The sequence below is a fragment of the Bufo gargarizans genome, chromosome 4 (genome assembly GCF_014858855.1).
Source record: "Bufo gargarizans isolate SCDJY-AF-19 chromosome 4, ASM1485885v1, whole genome shotgun sequence".
NCBI lineage: Eukaryota > Metazoa > Chordata > Amphibia > Anura > Bufonidae > Bufo > Bufo gargarizans.
The window spans coordinates 527,487,921-527,507,071 of NC_058083.1; the positions used below are offsets into that span (position 1 = coordinate 527,487,921).

The following is a 19,151-nucleotide window of genomic DNA, read 5'->3' on the forward strand; positions in this document are numbered from 1 at the left end:
ACCTGGGGGCACCACACAACCATAACCCTAGGTACTCAACCTGTAGCATATGTACCCCATCTATCTAGAGTACTTGCATTGCCCCAATGCTTTAAATAAGCAGCAAAGTGTATGATAGCCTTGAAGGTACGGTACATTTTTTGAGTCGGGGGGGGGGGGGGGGGGGACTTGGCTCAGAAACACAACAAACACTGCCTATATGACGGTAGACAGTAGACTCTTATAATGATAACATGACTACTCACTGGGTCTGGAGTAACGGTGGGATAAGTATGGTTGCTGTTCTTTGCAGTTTTCACGAAAGTATCATTCTAAAAACAAAAACAAGATGAGTTTTCAGGTATTTTATGGCTTCCACGTCATCCATTACTGGTAATTCACCATTTCTGACATCTCGTGATTGTTTGTATATCACTTGAATTAAAAAAATTTCCACCTTACAAGGTTGTCCCGTTCTCATTGCTGATAGGGTCCTAAAATAGATGTTATGTCTAAATCTAGTACTCGTACCTCAGGGCAGAAAATACCGATGTTCTCATCAAGCCCCTGGTTATCTGTCTTCTGTCCAACAGGTTCAAACTAGGAGCAAAATAAAAAAGTGTATTAATGAATGGCTTGATGTTATGGGACAGTGAAGATAGCTACAAAAAGTTTCATTATGAGATAATAAAATATGGAGTCAGGACCGTATATAGCAGGAAAAGGAGGAAGGCTGTCGAAAAATCAAAGCGACCCAGAAATTGAGGTACCTAGAGCAACCTAGGTCCCACACCCAACCTACCTAGAGCAGTAAATAAAGATAGGACTGAAGGAAAACAGAGGTAGCTCCCCCCTAATGTGCCCCATAACAATATCTTGGTGGGAATGTGAACATGTCGGCCTTCGGTGGGGTTGCATCTTCTTTGTTTTTGGCCTTTTTTGACCATGGATGACCACCTACTTGCTGATCAGGTTGTATGGTTGGATTCAAGAGGGCACTATTACCGAAGACCCATGACAGCCCCATAAAAGGTCTAATCTTATCACTATTGTACAACTGTCTATAGCAAATTTGAAAGCCTGCCAATCAACATGAGGTGCCAACTTTTGAACTCGTAGATGAAAACACAGATTTGTGGGCAGCCGATTCAAAGGCTGTCTAGATAGGAATAGAATGAGGACCAGGTCATACAATTGTGGAGGTGTGTACAGATCAGTGCGTTCTAAAGACGAAAATGTATAACTTGTGATCTTACCATGTTTTTCCATAAACCACGAGCACCCTGGGCGTGAGCTTTTTCTCCAAAATGGAAACAATCTGGAGCCATGAAGGATCTGTCAGGAACTCCATTCTATACAGAACACAAATACGGCTCTTTAGATTAGAATTTTAAGCCAAGAAATCCCAACCAGTTGGTCACAAGTCGGCCTGATCTGTCGGGCGGGCCATCTTTATTCTTGCCCAGTCATCAGAAGATGTAGGACAGGGTTTGCATTAAAAGTTGACGTAATGGCTTTGTCTATCAATGGTGACATTTGGAATTTTTCAGTATGCTTACCTCATTTCTTGGTATTACAAGGCGCTCCAAAAATGGCTGAATGACCACCGTGAAATCTTCTTTGGTGTCATACATCCCGGTTTCCACCAACTGGCGAGTTTTTTCCTGAAAACAATTGAATTATATAGATGATGAGATTTTATATTCCATGGTATACTTGGTATTCTTGCAAGGATTAGGAGTATACAATGGGAAAGCTCCTGCTGCATACATAAAGCATAGCCATACGCTATAACTTACCCAACAGAAGCCAAAAGGGGGTCCATTTGGCCTCTGTTGGGCTGGAATATGTCTGTATACCTTCTTTTTACTGTATAGAATAGCTTGATTGCCTGTGCTTTTCTATACAGAGGCATCTGGCAAAAACATATGGAGCCTTCTGTCGGATGTGTATGCAAGGAGTCCTCCAAATGTATATCTCTGATGGAAGAGTCAAACGTGGTGCCTAAGAACTGATCTTTTTGATGGGCTTATATCTAAGGAAATCTTTCCTTTGTACACCTCTGACGGAAGACTCGAACACAGTGTCTAACTTACTTGGTATTGCTTGTTGAATAATCTAAGAGTTGAAATTTCATTGGAGCCTTCTGGGTTTTCGACCACACATCCACAAAGCGCACTGCAGGAAGACACATTTTTATCTTTCAGTCATTTTGACCTAATTTTTCTTTTTAGATGATTGACAGGACCATGCTGTGGAGGAAGCCATTGTTTCCTTCCGTTTGTTAGGCCCGCCCCCTACCGGTTTGCCCAAGCCTCTCCAACCAAAATAGGTTCTCATGACTATAGCTTTCTATTATTTAGGTTACCCTTATAACATTATAACATTACTTTGGTATCACAAGGGTCATAAAGGGGTTGGATTAGTAGAGTTTGGGATTACTATTAAAAAGCTAATAAAATTAGGTAAAAAAAAAAAACTATTACTGTTCAAGATTATCAAATGTCATACATTTGTTTTGCCATAGACAACTTCTGGATGATCATCTGCCAAGTGAAAACATTTTTTTAATTAACAATATATATTTTTTTTCATGTTTTCAGAAATGTTCAGGCTATGGCATTGTCATTGGCTCCTTGTGGGTGTGACAATAAAGGCAGGGGCGTGGCTATAATGATTGCATAGGGAGGAGTTTCACCCAGATCTTGGCATTCTCTGCCACATTAGAAAATTATCAGTATTATAAATGACACATGACAGGTGGAGCTATGGGGTCAAGGCGCCTGAAGTTATGCCTCTAAATAAAAGAGAGGGATTGGAAATTGATTTGGTTTTTGCATCTGTTGAAAATGGTTTTTGCATCTGTTGAAAAGTAAAAAATCTGGATCCTTCACAGAAAGCAAGTTGGACCTTTTTTTTTTATTTTATTCTCAGGGGTGAGTCATATGGGGTAGAACAGTATGTGGACATATTATAGACATGTTCCAGTTGGTCAGAACATCGAACACCTGTTAGCATTACAAACCGATTAAACTAGGCATAACGCCTGGTAGGGTTGATAATGCTGATTAAAACAATATCTCTCTTTTGTTTGTAGCTTGCACTACTGCGGAGATTTCATTATTTTTTATATTTATACAAATTAGTTAGTTGGAGCACTGAGGGGCTGGCTGTAGCACTAGGAGCACCGTTGCAGTTATTCTGCAATGCTCAGTGCAATCCTTACCTTCCATTTGATTGACAGGGCAAGACTTCTCGTTTTGCCTTGCCTTCTAGCACCTGTGCTGTGGCTCAAAAACATGGTGCCTGTGCTCCAGATCTGCTGCCGCATGCCGACAGTGTGCGCCGATGATGTCATTCCACCAAGAAGTATTCCTCCTCTGCCTTTGAAGATGCCAACGCCTCCACTTCTGGGTGGAATGACGAATTTGTGAGCCACAGCCAGGGCACAAGAAGACATGGTAAGATGAGATGTTCTGCCCGGTCAGTCAATGGGGAGGAGGGGGTTTACTGTACCAGGACATAGCTGTAGAGGTGCTGCTAGTGCTTTAGCCAACCCCTTGGTGCTCCAAGTAACTAATTTTTATAAATATAAAAGTAATGATACCTCAACAGCAGTAAAAGCTAAGCGTGATCAACCCTACCAGCCAGTATGCTTAGTTAAAAAGGGTTGATCATGCTGACAGGTGTTATTTAACCATTAATGATTAGAAAATATCTGTAAATTATTGAGGTCTCGCTATCGTCTCTTCATCAGGTCAGGGTTTTCAGAGATGGCACTGAACAATGGTATACACCACGTTATTAGTTTCAGTACAGATAACGAGCCATAAATAGGTACGATTAAACCCTGCACCGAGATTTGTGTCTTCACTCAACTTCTACTAATATCTTATACCTTGAACCTATAGATTGATTTACTTTTACAGTGTTTCTCTTTTTCCTTTTTCTCCTTTTTTTTTCCTTCTGGTAACTGGTTTACAACAGGCACCTGGGTGATATAATGAATTACGAATGTCACTTGGGGTAAATCAGATGATTTCAGCAGGATAAGCCAACCATCTAATGCGAATGGGGACCTTTGCTTCTCAGTAAAGGTGGTGATGTCCATCACTGTACATGGTGGTGGGCACTTGGTGGAACGAATCCATCCAGAACAGCAAGGGGTAAGGTGAGCAGAGTTTTCTTAGGTTTCATGCTATACTGAAGAACTATCCTTCTTGACATTCCCTGTATTCTGTGTCAGACTGCAGGTGACCAAGGAAGGAACCCCTCCAGGAGATAATATGGCTGACAGTCTGTAACTTTTTTTGGTGGTTGGAACGTTTGTTGAAAGAGAAAGATGAGGAGAACTTTTAAAAAAAAATTCCCATCAGCATAGACGATCACAAGACTAACCTCATGAGTATCTCTGGGCAGTGAGTGTCCTTATTATCATAAAGTTCTTTCAGAGGCAAAATGTCCAAAATTGTCACCAAATTAACGAACATCCTTGGGACCTGTATCGAAAAAATACACAGATTGAACCCAAAAAGTAGTAGCAAAAAATAAAAAAAACACGGCTTGTCTTCTCCAATGAAGCTTTATGCAAAGAGGTATCTCCCAAGAAGAGAGAACCATCTCACTAGCTCCACCTCGAGAAAGTGGTTCCCTGCAAGTCAAAATCCAACTTATAAAAAAGCTTGGGACATGACAAGGGAAAATGGGCAAGATAAAAATCTACTACTGTCTATGGATGGATATCTGACTTGGCTATTTTCTCACATCCACAAGGTAGCCCTAGCAAGATGGTCCTCTTTCCTTGGGAGATACCTTTTGGCCATGGGACATTGCCACTAATTCTCCATTCCATGGAACACCTCCAGTAAGTCTCCATACAGGGCTGATCTCTTTAAGGAGAGCCAATGCAACTATACTGAAGCTATACCTAAACACTGCTGTGTGAATGAGGCATAATAGAGAATGGAGAATACTACCCAGGTTTCAACGATTAACTCTAAAATGCATATTGGATGTGTTATAAATCAAAATCCTACTGCAGAAGTCTGCCGTCACGATGCTGGACAAAAGAGACTAGACTTGGGCCGACTAGAACAGGGCTGGCCAACCTGTGCCTCTCCAGCTGTTGTAAAACTACAACTCCCACCATGCTTTGCTGTAGGCTGATACCTGTAGGCAGTCTGGGCATGCTGGAAGTTGTAGTTTTGCAACAGCTGGAGAGCCTCAGGTTGGCCATCCATGCATTAGAATCTACTAGGGATGTTAGGTCTACCAGGATAGGTCTACCAAGATTCAGGATTTTCATCTATTTCAGCTTAGTTTCCATGGCCTCTTCGATAAGGATTCCACTTTGGAGTACATAGAGAAGTAAGGGCCGCATAGCAAGGATCAAACCAGGCCCCTCACACAGGACAGAAGGGTTTCTGCCTAAACCCTATTCAATGACCCTTGGGCCATTTTTTCACTGCCTTATTTGCTAAAAGTTGTTCCTTTAGAGCAGGGTTGCTCAACCTGCGGCCCTCCAGCCGTTGTAAAACTACAACTTCCACCATGCCCTTCTGTAGGCTGATAGCCGTAGGCTGTCCGGGAATGATGGGAGTTGTAGTTTTGCAACAGCTGGAGGGCTGCAGGTTGAGCGTGCCTGCTTTAGAGGGTAGAGTCTTGACCAAGTTTTCACCTCCAGTAGAAGAGGAGATGATCCCAACTAAGACTGGGCCCCCCTTGCCCTGGGCCCCATAGCAGTCGCATGGTCTGCCGCTATGGTAGTTACGCCCCTGGGATTCGATGATGTACCATACCTCTTGGTGCAAATAGTCCAGAGCCTGCTTAATGCGGTAGACAAACTGTTCTGGAGAATGATAAACCTAATAAAAATGAAAAATAAATGAGTTCTTCCGCTCTATCACTTGTCACAGACGGATAAACGTAAAGCTGCTCACTGCCAATTCTAAGTACAAATAGGCACACAGTGTAATAGGAGATACTGGTGTGTAATATGCCTTCCACAATATGCTAATAAATACTGATAAATTACATAACAGAGGAGTTGCGCAGTATTTTTCCTGTGCTACAACCTGCAGAGTCCTTGCTCGGGATGTATCCCAAGGAGTGTCTCTTGGATGATATCTCGCTGGGCACAAAGACTATTGATTAATACAGGTCCTTCAAAAAAAATTAGCATATTGTGATAAAGTTCATTATTTTCTGTAATGTACTGATAAACATTAGACTTTCATATATTTTAGATTCATTACACACAACTGAAGGAGTTCAAGCCTTTTATTGGTTTAATATTGATGATTTTGGCTACAGCTCATGAAAACCCAAATTTCCTATCTAAATTAATTAGCATATTTCATCCGACCAATAAAAGAAAAGTGTTTTTAATACAAAAAAAGTCAACCTTCAAATAATGATGTTCAGTTCTGCACTCAATACTTGGTCGGGAATCCTTTTGCAGAAATGACGGCTTCAATGCGGCGTGGCATGGAGGCAATCAGCCTGTGGCACTGCTGAGGTGTTATGGAGGCCCAGGAGGCTTCAATGCGGCGTGGCATGGAGGCAATCAGCCTGTGGCACTGCTGAGGTGTTATGGAGGCCCAGGAGGCTTCAATGCGGCGTGGCATGGAGGCAATCAGCCTGTGGCACTGCTGAGGTGTTATGGAGGCCCAGGAGGCTTCAATGCGGCGTGGCATGGAGGCAATCAGCCTGTGGCACTGCTGAGGTGTTATGGAGGCCCAGGAGGCTTCAATGCGGCGTGGCATGGAGGCAATCAGCCTGTGGCACTGCTGAGGTGTTATGGAGGTCCAGGAGGCTTCGATAGCGGCCTTAAGCTCATCCAGAGTGTTGGGTCTTGCGTCTCTCAACTTTCTCTTCCCAATATCCCACAGATTCTCTATGGGGTTCAGGTCAGGAGAGTTGGCAGGCCAATTGAGCACAGTAATACCATGGTCAGTAAACCATTTACCAGTGGTGTTGGCGCTGTGAGCAGGTGCCAGGTCGTGCTGAAAAATGACATCTTCATCTCCATAAAGCTTTTCAGCAGGTGGAAGCATGAAGTGCTCCACAATCTCCTGATAGCGGCTGCATTGACCCTGCCCTCGATAAAACACAGTGGACCAACACCAGCAGCTGACATGGCACCCCAGACCATCACTGACTGTGGGGACTTGACACTGGACTTCAGGCATTTTGGCATTTCCCTCTCCCCAGTCTTCCTCCAGACTCTGGCACCTTGATTTCCGAATGACATGCAACAGTCCAGTGCTGCTTCTCTGTAGCCCAGGTCAGGCGCTTCTGCCGCTGTTTCTGGGGAGTGCGGCACCTGTAGCCCATTTCCTGCACACGCCTGTACACGGTGGCTCTGGATGTTTCTACTCCAGACTCAGTCCACTGCTTCCGCAGGTCCCCCAAGGTCTGGAATCGGTCCTTCTCCACAATCTTCCTCAGGGTCCGGTCACCTCTTCTCGTTGTGCAGCGTTTTCTGCCACACTTTTTCCTTCCCACAGACTTCCCACTGAGGGGCCTTGATACAGCACTCTGGGAACAGCCTATTCCTTCAGACATTTCTTTCTGTGTCTTACCCTCTTGCTTGAGGGTGTCAATGATGGCCTTCTGGACAGCAGTCAGGTCGGCAGTCTTACCCATGATTGCGGTTTGGAGTAATGAACCAGGCTGGGAGTTTTTAAAAGCCTCAGGAATCTTTTGCAGGTGTTTAGAGTTAATTAGTTGATTCAGATGATTAGGTTAATAGCTCATTTAGAGAACCTTTTCATGATATGCTAATTTTTTTAGATAGGAAATTTGGGTTTTCATGAGCTGTATGCCAAAATCATCAATATTAAAACAATAAAAGGCTTGAACTACTTCAGTTGTGTGTAATGAATCTAAAATATATGAAAGTCTAATGTTTATCAGTACATTACAGAAAATAATGAACTTTATCACAATATGCTAATTTTTTTAGAAGGACCTGTATATCTGCTGCTCATTAAAGAAGTAATCTCTTCACATTCGTCATAGATAAAGGACAAAGAAGCCACAATTATCTAGACTATGCTTATTCCTAAGTCTTAGAAGTGTATAGTAAATCACCTACAGGTAGCTGTATAGCTCAGAATTAGTGACGGGATATGCTATGTTGGGGCCATTTTACATACAGATATTTCATTGGGGCCCAGGAAGTACGCGTGTATACGTGTGTATTACGGAGATATTCTTCTCTATGAGCATTGCTTCTGGGCTGGAAGTCTCTGTAATACAGTGCTGTAAACCTAATATAGGAGCAGATAGAGGGCATCATGCAGACAACGCCATTGTGTGGGGCCCCCTGGCAGTGGAACCTGCTCTCCTGAACATAGATGCTCAACGGCTTAGGTAGGTTTAGCTTAAGACCTGCCTGACTGAGTGGGTACTATATTCTCTGGACGGCACATAAGGGGGCACCATATTGTATTGGAGGTATTATTCTCTATTGGGGATATAAAGGGCATTATACCGTGTTAGGGTACATAAGGGGGCATTATAATGTGTGTGGGGGAGTCACAATTCTACCAGTGTCAGTACTCACTAGGGGAGTATTGATTTTGGAGATACTGAGGGGGCAAGATATTGTGTTGGGGCACATAAAGGGGCACTATATTGTGTTGGTGGCACATAAGGGATACCATATTATACTGGGCAACATATTGTGTTGGGAGCACACATGAGGGCATCATATTGTGTTGGGTGCACATAATAGGCACCGTATTGCACACATATGTGGACACCATATTTGCAGTGCCATGGGGCAGAGCTTAGCAGTGTGACAGGAGACTTCAGACATTGCTCTGTTTGAAGCCCCAGAAAGGCCACATGTGCCCCTATGCCTATGACTCCATAGTATGGAGGCACAGGGACCTCATATGTCTCCGATCATGGCGCTGCTGTAGCAGTTCTGTATTCAGAATGTCTATGTGCCACCAAGACCCCGTTCTTTACTGGGCAACATTTAAAAAATTAGAAAATAATTACATACCGGATCTTTGCAGATGCCACATAAGTCATTTCCTCCTATGAATATAGTCAAGAGTTTCCAGTCTTCTGTATAATTCATGAGCTAGACAAGAAGAATGTGGTAAAGTTACCGGGCGCACACGGTTCTTCGTTCCTTTTCTAATTATGTCACGGCCCTCTCCTAGCTTATCAAGTACAGCGCCATCAACTGTATAGTGGCTGTGCTTGGTATTGCAGTTCAGGCAGCTCACTTGGATGGGATTGAGCTCCACCTAGGCCATGTCATCGATGAACGTGACCCCACAGGCCTAGGAAGAGTCTGTGGCGCTCACCAGATCGGAATCGGACACCTACAATATATTGATGACCTATCTTGAGGATAAGTCATCAATATTAAAATCTCAGACAACCCCTTTAAAGGGAGTCTGTCACCTAGAGAGTCACTAGCTCACCTTTTACTAAAAAATGTGTTTTAATCCATATGCAAATGCAAGATTAAGTGCATTGAGGGCGGCCCGAAGCCACTCTGTGCACCCATGACCTCCACATTCCTCTGCCAGTACATCTCTTAATTGACAGGGTCAGACGAGATGACTGTGCAAGAACCTGGCCCTGTCAATCAAGAAGGTGACACAAGAATAGAAGGGTGAGTAGGGGAGGTATACCCGTTGGGTTCCGCCCTACTCAACTGGTTGAGGCAGGTGCAGGGGACGACCAGCAGATTAAATAAAGGAACTTTATTGGTGGGTAAAAAACAGACAACGCGTTTCGGGGTTCTAGGAGCCCTTTATCAAGTCTTTGTCGATGATTGGATAAGGTAGGCGCTAGTATCGCACATAAGGAACAGTACAATTATTGCTGAGTGCAATACTAGCACCTACCTTATCCAATCATCGAAAAAGACTTGATATAGGGGTCCTAGAACCCCAAAACGGGTTGTCTGTTTTTTACTCACCAATAAAGTTCCTGTTATTGATCTGCTGGTCGCCCCCTGCGCCTGCTTCAACCAGTTGAGTTGGGCAGAACCCAACAGGTATACCTCCCCTACTCGCCCTTCTATCCATGTGATATTCCTCCGGCGGTTTGGCAACTTTGCCTGGAGGATTCCATCCAAACGTATTGGCAGTGCCCTCATCATCCTCATCGTTTCCACCTACAAACCCTACATCTCCAACGCACTCACCACTCTAATACAGGTGAGTACATACACATCCCACTTGGGATTGAGATGCCTTACCCACTAACCCTAGGAGCGCCTTACTCTCTGCTCCTAAAGGACCAATGCACATGTTCCCTAACTCTTCTTTTGGACCCTTATACCACTTTCCTGCTCCTAAGTAGTAAGGTCCATTTAGTGCTAATGGCGTCTCAGGTCTACTACTGACCGGTAAGCTTGATCATGACTCGGCTTGTCCTAGCATTTGACTACTGTTGCACCAGAAAGCTGAACCTGGAATCCCAGGTTTCTATTTAGAGGTTAATAATTGAATACCAGAGAAGCCCTTAGACTCAGCTCTGGGGTTTAGCCCTTTGCCAGTTCTGTTGCAACCCATTGGGTCCATATTATCAATGGTCCTCTGTAGTCATCTTTTACCACTTTAAGTCATGTCAAGTAATGGACATCATAGCGGACACCGATGAACCCAGCAGAATGTGTGGGTCAGGAAACCTTCACTTGTGCTCACCTTTGTAGTTTCCATTTGTTTCATCTTTGTCACCAGTAACTTGGCCTGGTCCAGCATATCACTGCAAAACAAGGGAAGATGGACGATAGAAGAGCAACCCGCGGATGGAGCAATGTCGGTGGAGTAAATCTACCATAGAGCCAGGTGTGGGATTCAGACAGTTCTGTCCGGTTGTCCTGATCCGATTGTTAAAATTTCAACCAGATTGCAAAAAAATGGTGTTGGCTGAATCCCAGTCCCTGAGAGGGGATTATAAGTACTGGGCAACTATAGGGGACATTGTAAGTACTGAGGGAACTGTGGGGATATTAATAACTATTACAAGCACTATGAGGGGGGATTATAGGTACGTGGCCACTATAGGCAGGGGCGTAACTACCATAGCGGCAGAGTATGTGACTGCTATGGGACCCAGGGCAAGAGGGGGTCCAGTCTTAGTTGGGATCATCTCCTCTTCTATTGAGTCCTGGTCAGGACTCTACCCTCTTAAGCAGGGATGCTTAACCTGTGGCCCTCCAGCTGTTCCAAAACTACAACTCCCAGCATGCTTGGACAGCCTACAGCTATCAGGGCATGTAGGGAGTTGTAGTTTTGCAACAGCTGGGGGGCCGCAGGTTGGGCATCCCTGCTCTAAACAAACAACTTTTAACAAATGAGGCAGTGGAAAAATGGCCCAAGGGTCATTAAAAAGGGTTTAGGCAGAAACCCTTCTATCCTGTGGGTGGGCGTTTGATCCTTGCTTTGGGGCCCTTACTTCTCTATGTACGCCACTGACTATAGGAGACATTATATAAGTACTAGGGGCACTGTGGGAGCATTATAACTATCAGGAGCACTATGAGGGCACATAAGCACTGGGCCACTATAGCAGACATTCAAAGTACTGGGGGCATCATAGGGTACATTATAAATACAGGGGGCACTATGGGGGCATTATAACTATTAGGGGCACTGTGGGGGTACTGTACCTACCAGATACACTCTTGGGGGAATAATAAATACTGGTACCAGTATAGGGGATCGTTATAGCTATTGTGAGCACTATAGGGGGCATTCTAACTACTGGGCCACTATAGGGGAACATGATAACTAATGGGTCCACTATAGGGGGGGCATGATAACTGCTGGGGGCACTATAGGGGGCATTATAACTATGGCGGGCACTATAGGACATAACTCCTGGAGGCACTTTGGGGGGAAAAATTTCTACTATGGAGGCATTTTTACTACTGTAAGTACAATGAGGGCATTATTATTGGGCACAATATAAGGGCACTTCTACTAATGGAGGCATTCTAGCGGGGCATTGGCACTATTAAGGGATCTGTAGGGGACACTTTTAATAATGAGGACACTCTGGGAGAGAATTATAACTATTAATGGGGCTTTTTTGGGGGGTTGCAATTAATGTGGAAGGGGGGCTATCTGTATAGCACTATTATTTCTGAAGTATAGTATTTGGGGTCATGGGGGGCACAGCGGTCAGAATATTGGGGATAGAAGGAGGATAGGATCACCAGGAGGGGAGGATGATGGAAAAGTCAAGAAACATGTCTGTGGGGCAAAGAGATAAGAGGTGTCTGAGAGAAATCATCATGGTGGTCTGATCCAAATGGAGAAGATGAGGAAGAATGTGTATAATCAGAGGATGTCTACCCAAACATGTCTCTAGTGGTCACAACTACAGTCTGGGGGCACAAAGGGGGTTGGGCAGAGTTAGAGGAGTGGCTTGTATCATATAACACAAATTTTGAAAAGCCCCTTTAAGAATGTGGGAAACATAAATACTTTGAAATCAGTCCGATTGGTCTCATATCTCCAGTACATACTCTGCTTTTGCTCCAGGAACGGCGCGGTTGAGTTTTGAATTTGGTAAATGATGGGATCCCCTCCTTATCGAGTAACCTTGTATATCTGGGTTGTACATCCGGAGGATGTCTGTAAGACAAAAAGTGCTTTTGTAAAAGTTGCAAATTTAATTTCTATCCTACCTTACCCACCATTCACCCCCAGTTGTTTCCCCCATGTTATGACATAGACTGATAGCTCTGCACCCCGAGGGTCTGCAAATTATCATTTTATAATATATAGCAAAAATGAACATGGTTTCCGCTGCTGGTGAGAGCAAGGACCCTGTGCTTATCAACACAGGTCATAAGGAAGGGAGGCAGGGCTGACGTTAGCTGGGCCCTCTATTATTTCGAGCCCCTTAGCAGTTACATGGTCTTATTTAAATGGGTTATCCTGTATCATGTAAAATATGAAAATCATATAATACATGACAGACTCTAAGAAAATTAGAACCAGCCCTGTAACTCACATGGAACCAGAGCTCTTCCCATTCATTGCTCCAATTGCTCTGCTACATTTATTTCTAGCTGGCAGCTCGGGAGGGGGGTCCTTTCTGCTGCAGCTCTCTCCCTATTACAGTTCAGGGGTGTGTCTTTTTCTGCTGCAGCTCTCACCCTATCATAGTTCAGGGGTGTGTCTTTTCTGCTGCAGCTCTCTCCCTATTACAGTTCAGGGGTGTGTCTTTTCTGCTGCAGCTCTCTCCCTATTACAGTTCAGGGGGTGTGCTCTTTCTGCTGCAGCTCTCTCCCTATCATAGTTTAGGGGTGTGCTCTCTCCCTATCATAGTTCAGGGGTGTGTCTTTTCTGCTGCAGCTCTCTCCCTATCATAGTTCAGGGGTGTGTCTTGCCCACTGCAGCTCTCTCCCTATCATAGTTCAGGGGTGTGTCTTTTCTGCTGCAGCTCTCTCCCTATCATAGTTCAGGGGTGTGTCTTTTCTGCTGCAGCTCTCTCCCTATCATAGTTCAGGGGTGTGTCTTGCCCGCTGCAGCTCTCTCCCTATCATAGTTCAGGGGTGTGTCTTTTCTGCTGCAGCTCTCTCCCTATCATAGTTCAGGGGTGTGTCTTTTCCGCTGCAGCTCTCTCCCTATCATAGTTCAGGGGTGTGTCTTTTCTGCTGCAGCTCTCTCCCTATCATAGTTCAGGGGTGTGTCTTTTCTGCTGCAGCTCTCTCCCTATTATAGTTTAGGGGTGTGTCTTTTCTGCTGCAGCTCTCTCCCTATTATAGTTTAGGGGTGTGTCTTTTACGCTGCAGCTCTCTCCCTATCATAGTTCAGGGGTGTGTCTTTTCTGCTGCAGCTCTCTCCCTATCATAGTTCAGGGGTGTGTCTTTTCTGCTGCAGCTCTCTCCCTATTACAGTTCAGGGGTGTGTCTTTTCCGCTGCAGCTCTCTCCCTATCATAGTTCAGGGGTGTGTCTTTTCTGCTGCAGCTCTCTCCCTATCATAGTTCAGGGGTGTGTCTTTTCTGCTGCAGCTCTCTCCCTATCATAGTTCAGGGGTGTGTCTTTTCTGCTGCAGCTCTCTCCCTATCATAGTTCAGGGGTGTGTCTTTTCTGCTGCAGCTCTCTCCCTATTATAGTTTAGGGGTGTGTCTTTTCTGCTGCAGCTCTCTCCCTATCATAGTTTAGGGGTGTGCTCTATCCCTATCATAGTTCAGGGGTGTGTCTTTTCCGCTGCAGCTCTCTCCCTATCATAGTTCAGGGGTGTGTCTTTTCCGCTGCAGCTCTCTCCCTATCATAGTTCAGGGGTGTGTCTTTTCTGCTGCAGCTCTCTCCCTATCATAGTTCAGGGGTGTGTCTTTTCTGCTGCAGCTCTCTCCCTATTATAGTTTAGGGGTGTGTCTTTTCTGCTGCAGCTCTCTCCCTATTATAGTTTAGGGGTGTGTCTTTTCCGGTGCAGCTCTCTCCCTATCATAGTTCAGGGGTGTGTCTTTTCTGCTGCAGCTCTCTCCCTATCATAGTTCAGGGGTGTGTCTTTTCTGCTGCAGCTCTCTCCCTATTACAGTTCAGGGGTGTGTCTTTTCCGTTGCAGCTCTCTCCCTATCATAGTTCAGGGGTGTGTCTTTTCTGCTGCAGCTCTCTCCCTATCATAGTTCAGGGGTGTGTCTTTTCTGCTGCAGCTCTCTCCCTATTACAGTTCAGGGGTGTGTCTTTTCCGCTGCAGCTCTCTCCCTATCATAGTTCAGGGGTGTGTCTTTTCTGCTGCAGCTCTCTCCCTATCATAGTTCAGGGGTGTGTCTTTTCTGCTGCAGCTCTCTCCCTATCATAGTTCAGGGGTGTGTCTTTTCTGCTGCAGCTCTCTCCCTATCATAGTTCAGGGGTGTGTCTTTTCCGCTGCAGCTCTCTCCCTATCATAGTTCAGGGGTGTGTCTTTTCTGCTGCAGCTCTCTCCCTATCATAGTTCAGGGGTGTGTCTTTTCTGCTGCAGCTCTCTCCCTATTACAGTTCAGGGGTGTGTCTTTTCCGCTGCAGCTCTCTCCCTATCATAGTTCAGGGGTGTGTCTTTTCTGCTGCAGCTCTCTCCCTATCATAGTTCAGGGGTGTGTCTTTTCTGCTGCAGCTCTCTCCCTATTACAGTTCAGGGGTGTGTCTTTTCTGCTGCAGCTCTCTCCCTATCATAGTTCAGGGGTGTGCTCTCTCCCTATCATAGTTCAGGGGTGTGTCTTTTCTGCTGCAGCTCTCTCCCTATCATAGTTCAGGGGTGTGTCTTTTCTGCTGCAGCTCTCTCCCTATCATAGTTCAGGGGTGTGTCTTTTCTGCTGCAGCTCTCTCCCTATCATAGTTCAGGGGTGTGTCTTTTCTGCTGCAGCTTTCTCTCTGTAACTGTCACAGCTTCTAACAGTAGATGGGACTGTCATCAAGATAGATCAGGATGAGCATGTGCAACCACCTCAGCGAGCAGGACAGAGAAATACGTAAAAGAACAAACAGCAGGTGGCACTACACAGATATATTTTATTGAATAACTCAGTGGCTATATTGAATTTTTAACCACATGCAGTTACAAAAGTACTCATGTCCAGGCACTGGATTGAAAAATGGAAAATATGTTTCATGGGACAACCTCTTTAATGGTATAGAATCTATACTATAGATGCTCCAGAATGTACATACAGAAAATACTAATGGGGTCTCATCTAGGTGCTTGTTCAACCAAGACGAGTGGACCTAGTGCTTTTTGGACCCTATTTGCACGGCGTGACCATTGACCTAGTTCCTTTTATTTGCACTGCCTGTGCAAAAAGACCAGGGGGGCAGTAATAATATCATATCCACTCATGTCCGCCTATATTCAGCTTTTTTGTATTATTATTTTGGATGATATTACCCTTTCAATGTAAATACATTTCCATAAAGGTACATACTTGCCAAAGTGGTTACATTACTGAGGTCCTCGTCCCCACCGATGCTGTTAGAAGGAAGAGTAAGAGTGTTGATGAGCAGAACGTGTATAATGTACAGTATACCTTAAAGTATGCATATTTTTAGGGAAACATTTTAGCAAAACTTGAGATATGTCAAAGACTAAAATACAAGCATGGTGGACCTGATTTCTCACGTTGGTATTCCTTTCTGTGTAGCCCCTACTCAGCCCTCCGAGGAGAGCCGAATGGGCATGGGGTGACCAGGTTATAACGACGCCCAGGACATGCGTTGAGTTTATTTGGACCCCTCTTTCTTCTTACCTCCAGGATAATCCACGATACTCGGTCACCACATCTAGCACATCCATAACAAATGCACCGGCGCCGTTACCTGCCTGTAATAGTAATGAGTATGAATATCAGCCCCTTCACTGATCTAGACATCAGAAATATAGGCATTGACCCCTTAAATACCCTAAACCACTAACATCTCTCGTGGGTTACCTTCAATCTAGACCACAAATGCTCACATTGACTTCTTTCGTACAGTAGACCACCAAGGATCTGGGTTCAACCCCTCAAGTACTTTGATCACCCAGGTTGTCACCATTTATTCGTTAAAGTTTTTTTTTGAGATTTTAATGTTGTTGACCCATTCTCAGGATAAATCATCAGTATAAATTAAATATAAAAACCGGGAAAACCTATTTAACTACCCTAGATTACCAGTGATCTAAACATTGTGCCTTTAGCCTCCAAAGACTGCCAGAGGCAGGGGCAAGGGAGACTCGAAGCTGAAATTTTGCACTTAGCAAGATGGTAAGTGTGCTCTGGAAAACATTACTAAGGGGTCATTCACATCTCATAATGTTGTCATAAATCACTAGGATATACCACAACATTCAGTGACCCCGGGGACCTGCTGATCACTAGAGAAGACATTGAAAATGCCCTGAAAGGTCAGTACTTACAGTAATTGAGTCTCCCAATGCAGCAATTACTTTAAAATCTGCAGGCTTCAGACTGTGAACTAAAGCCAAACTGGGTTAGAATCAGAAGCTTTACAACAGCGACATAAAAATGTAATGGTATCATAAGAATAAAACATACATGTATATGAAATATAATATACTAGCAGAAGGACCCGGCTTCGCACGGTATATTTTATCTATTTCATTTAATGTTTGCGTGTGTCGTTAAAAGATATTGACAGTATCCCCCATAACAGAGACCTCTACAGCCATAGGGGACCGTCCCCTTATCTGTGACCTCCATTGTTCCCTGCCCCCTTAACAGTGACCTCCACAGTGCCTGCCCCCTTAACAGTGACCTCCACAGTGCCTGCCCCCTTAACAGTGACCTCCACAGTGCCTGCCCCCTTAACAGTGACCTCCACAGTGCCTGCCCCCTTAACAGTGACCTCCACAGTGCCTGCCCCCTTAACAGTGACCTCCACAGTGCCTGCCCCCTTAACAGTGACCTCCACAGTGCCTGCCCCCTTAACAGTGACCTCCACAGTGCCTGCCCCCTTAACAGTGACCTCCACAGTGCCTGCCCCCTTAACAGTGACCTCCACAGTGCCTGCCCCTTTAACAGTGACCGCTACAGTGGCCTGCCCCCTTAACAGTAACATCCACAGTGAACGCCCCTTTTATTTTATGGGGTATATATTAATTTTGGGGACTGGTTTAGAGTCTTTATTCTGGGGCCTATATTTCTCTGGGGTTTAACAGGACGCCTGTATTTATTTTGGGGACTGGTCTTTATTTACTCAGGGGTATGTATTTGTTTTGGGGTTTGGTCTAGGACAGAAGAATCACCGAAGGCCACATCAGCATTATAGTTGTCTTCAAAGGCCTGTATGTAATTCTCTGGTCACTAAAGAACAGACAGTTGAGTGAGGACTGTAGTGGGGACTCAGACCATAAAGAAAGCAGGACGTTTTGACACTTGTAGCCACTCCTTACCTCTGGAACATGGCTGCTGCAAGACGCTTCGCTATAGACAATCCCGCGAGGACTCGGCCTGGTGAGGTGCAACTCTCGCGAGGCTTCTATGGTCGCTCGCTCTGTTGTTGGCTTGGCGGCTTCCAGAACTCAACCACCAACCAAAGAGTGAGCGTCTATAAAGGCTTCGCAACATTTGCACCTCACGGTGTCGAGTTCTCACTAGATTGTCCATTGTGAAGCATATGGTAGCGCCCATGTCCCGGAGGTGAGGCATGGCTACAAGCGTCAGCACTTCATGCTTTCTTTATGGCGTCCGACCTTCATGGAGCTCACTGAAAATTATGCCTGCAGGCCTTGAGTTCTAGGGTCTTTATTTATTCTGGTGCCTATATTATTTTCTGGGGTCTGGTCTGGGGTCTGGTCTGGGGTCTTCATTTTGGCAGCACACTGTTACACATGCAAACAATAGAAGTAGGGATTAGAGATTATTCTGGATTACAGTGGTACTATACCTACTATACATGAAAAATGGAGGCTCTTTGCACATTTTTTATCAAAATTGTGTCAGGCCCATCTACCAACGTCAAGGTGGCTTCTGCAGATTGTTACCTAACACTGACAGAACTGCCTCTCCGGTGCCTAACTATGTTTACAAAATGCAAGGAAGTGAACCAGCTTTATCTATACTCTGCTTAAAATCCCTGGGCACAGGGGCGTACATAAATCTCATAGCAAAACTCAGTAGAAGGCCCCCTGCACCTAGTTTTCCAGTGCGGCACACACTCCAAGAACATGCGCAATGCCCCAGATTTCTGAGAAATTAATGTTTTTTTGTTTTTTTTTAATCAAGAGAAAGAAATTATGATTAAATACAAATTGTAATAAATAAGTTGCCTTTGGTCTCACCCACTTTATCCTAGCTTTATGTCGGAAAAAGCAGGAAAGGTGCTTTAAATACATGGCGCTTATTCTGAACACTATATTTCTCAATGTATTTACACCAGAAAATTGGCAAATATACATTGACAAATCTCCTGCTGCCTATTTATTACAAAGCTAGCTGCCTGCAGCCACCACTAGGGGGAGCTCAGTGATTAGGAATTATTACAACTATTTACTTTGTGCTCCCCCTAGTGGCGGCTGCATGAAAAAGCAGTGTTTTCAAGTGGGGGGAGAGAAAACACTGAATCACAGCAACATTAACCCCTTCAGGACCCTGCCATTTTTTACCCTTATGTGTCACTTTATGTGGTAATAACTTTAAAACGCTTTTACTTATCCAAGCCATCCTGAGATTGTTTTCTCGTCACATATTGTACTTCATGACAGT

The 19,151-nt window shown here is 44.7% G+C and overlaps 1 protein-coding gene across 1 annotated transcript in view; it reads right to left on the minus strand.

Annotated features, from left to right (window-relative positions):
* Positions 1–19,151, minus strand: part of PLB1 (phospholipase B1) — a 112,710-nt gene that overhangs the window by 61,103 nt on the left and 32,456 nt on the right. The window contains exons 14-26 of the mRNA XM_044291323.1: positions 16,844–16,902; positions 16,194–16,267; positions 15,873–15,916; positions 12,488–12,596; positions 10,643–10,719; positions 8,996–9,057; positions 5,778–5,843; positions 4,378–4,478; positions 2,076–2,157; positions 1,539–1,643; positions 1,236–1,331; positions 511–579; positions 246–311 (exon numbers count right to left, since the gene is read on the minus strand). Coding sequence (XP_044147258.1) covers positions 246–311; positions 511–579; positions 1,236–1,331; positions 1,539–1,643; positions 2,076–2,157; positions 4,378–4,478; positions 5,778–5,843; positions 8,996–9,057; positions 10,643–10,719; positions 12,488–12,596; positions 15,873–15,916; positions 16,194–16,267; positions 16,844–16,902 — 1,010 coding nt within the window. The remainder of the gene's footprint in view (positions 1–245; positions 312–510; positions 580–1,235; positions 1,332–1,538; positions 1,644–2,075; positions 2,158–4,377; positions 4,479–5,777; positions 5,844–8,995; positions 9,058–10,642; positions 10,720–12,487; positions 12,597–15,872; positions 15,917–16,193; positions 16,268–16,843; positions 16,903–19,151) is intronic.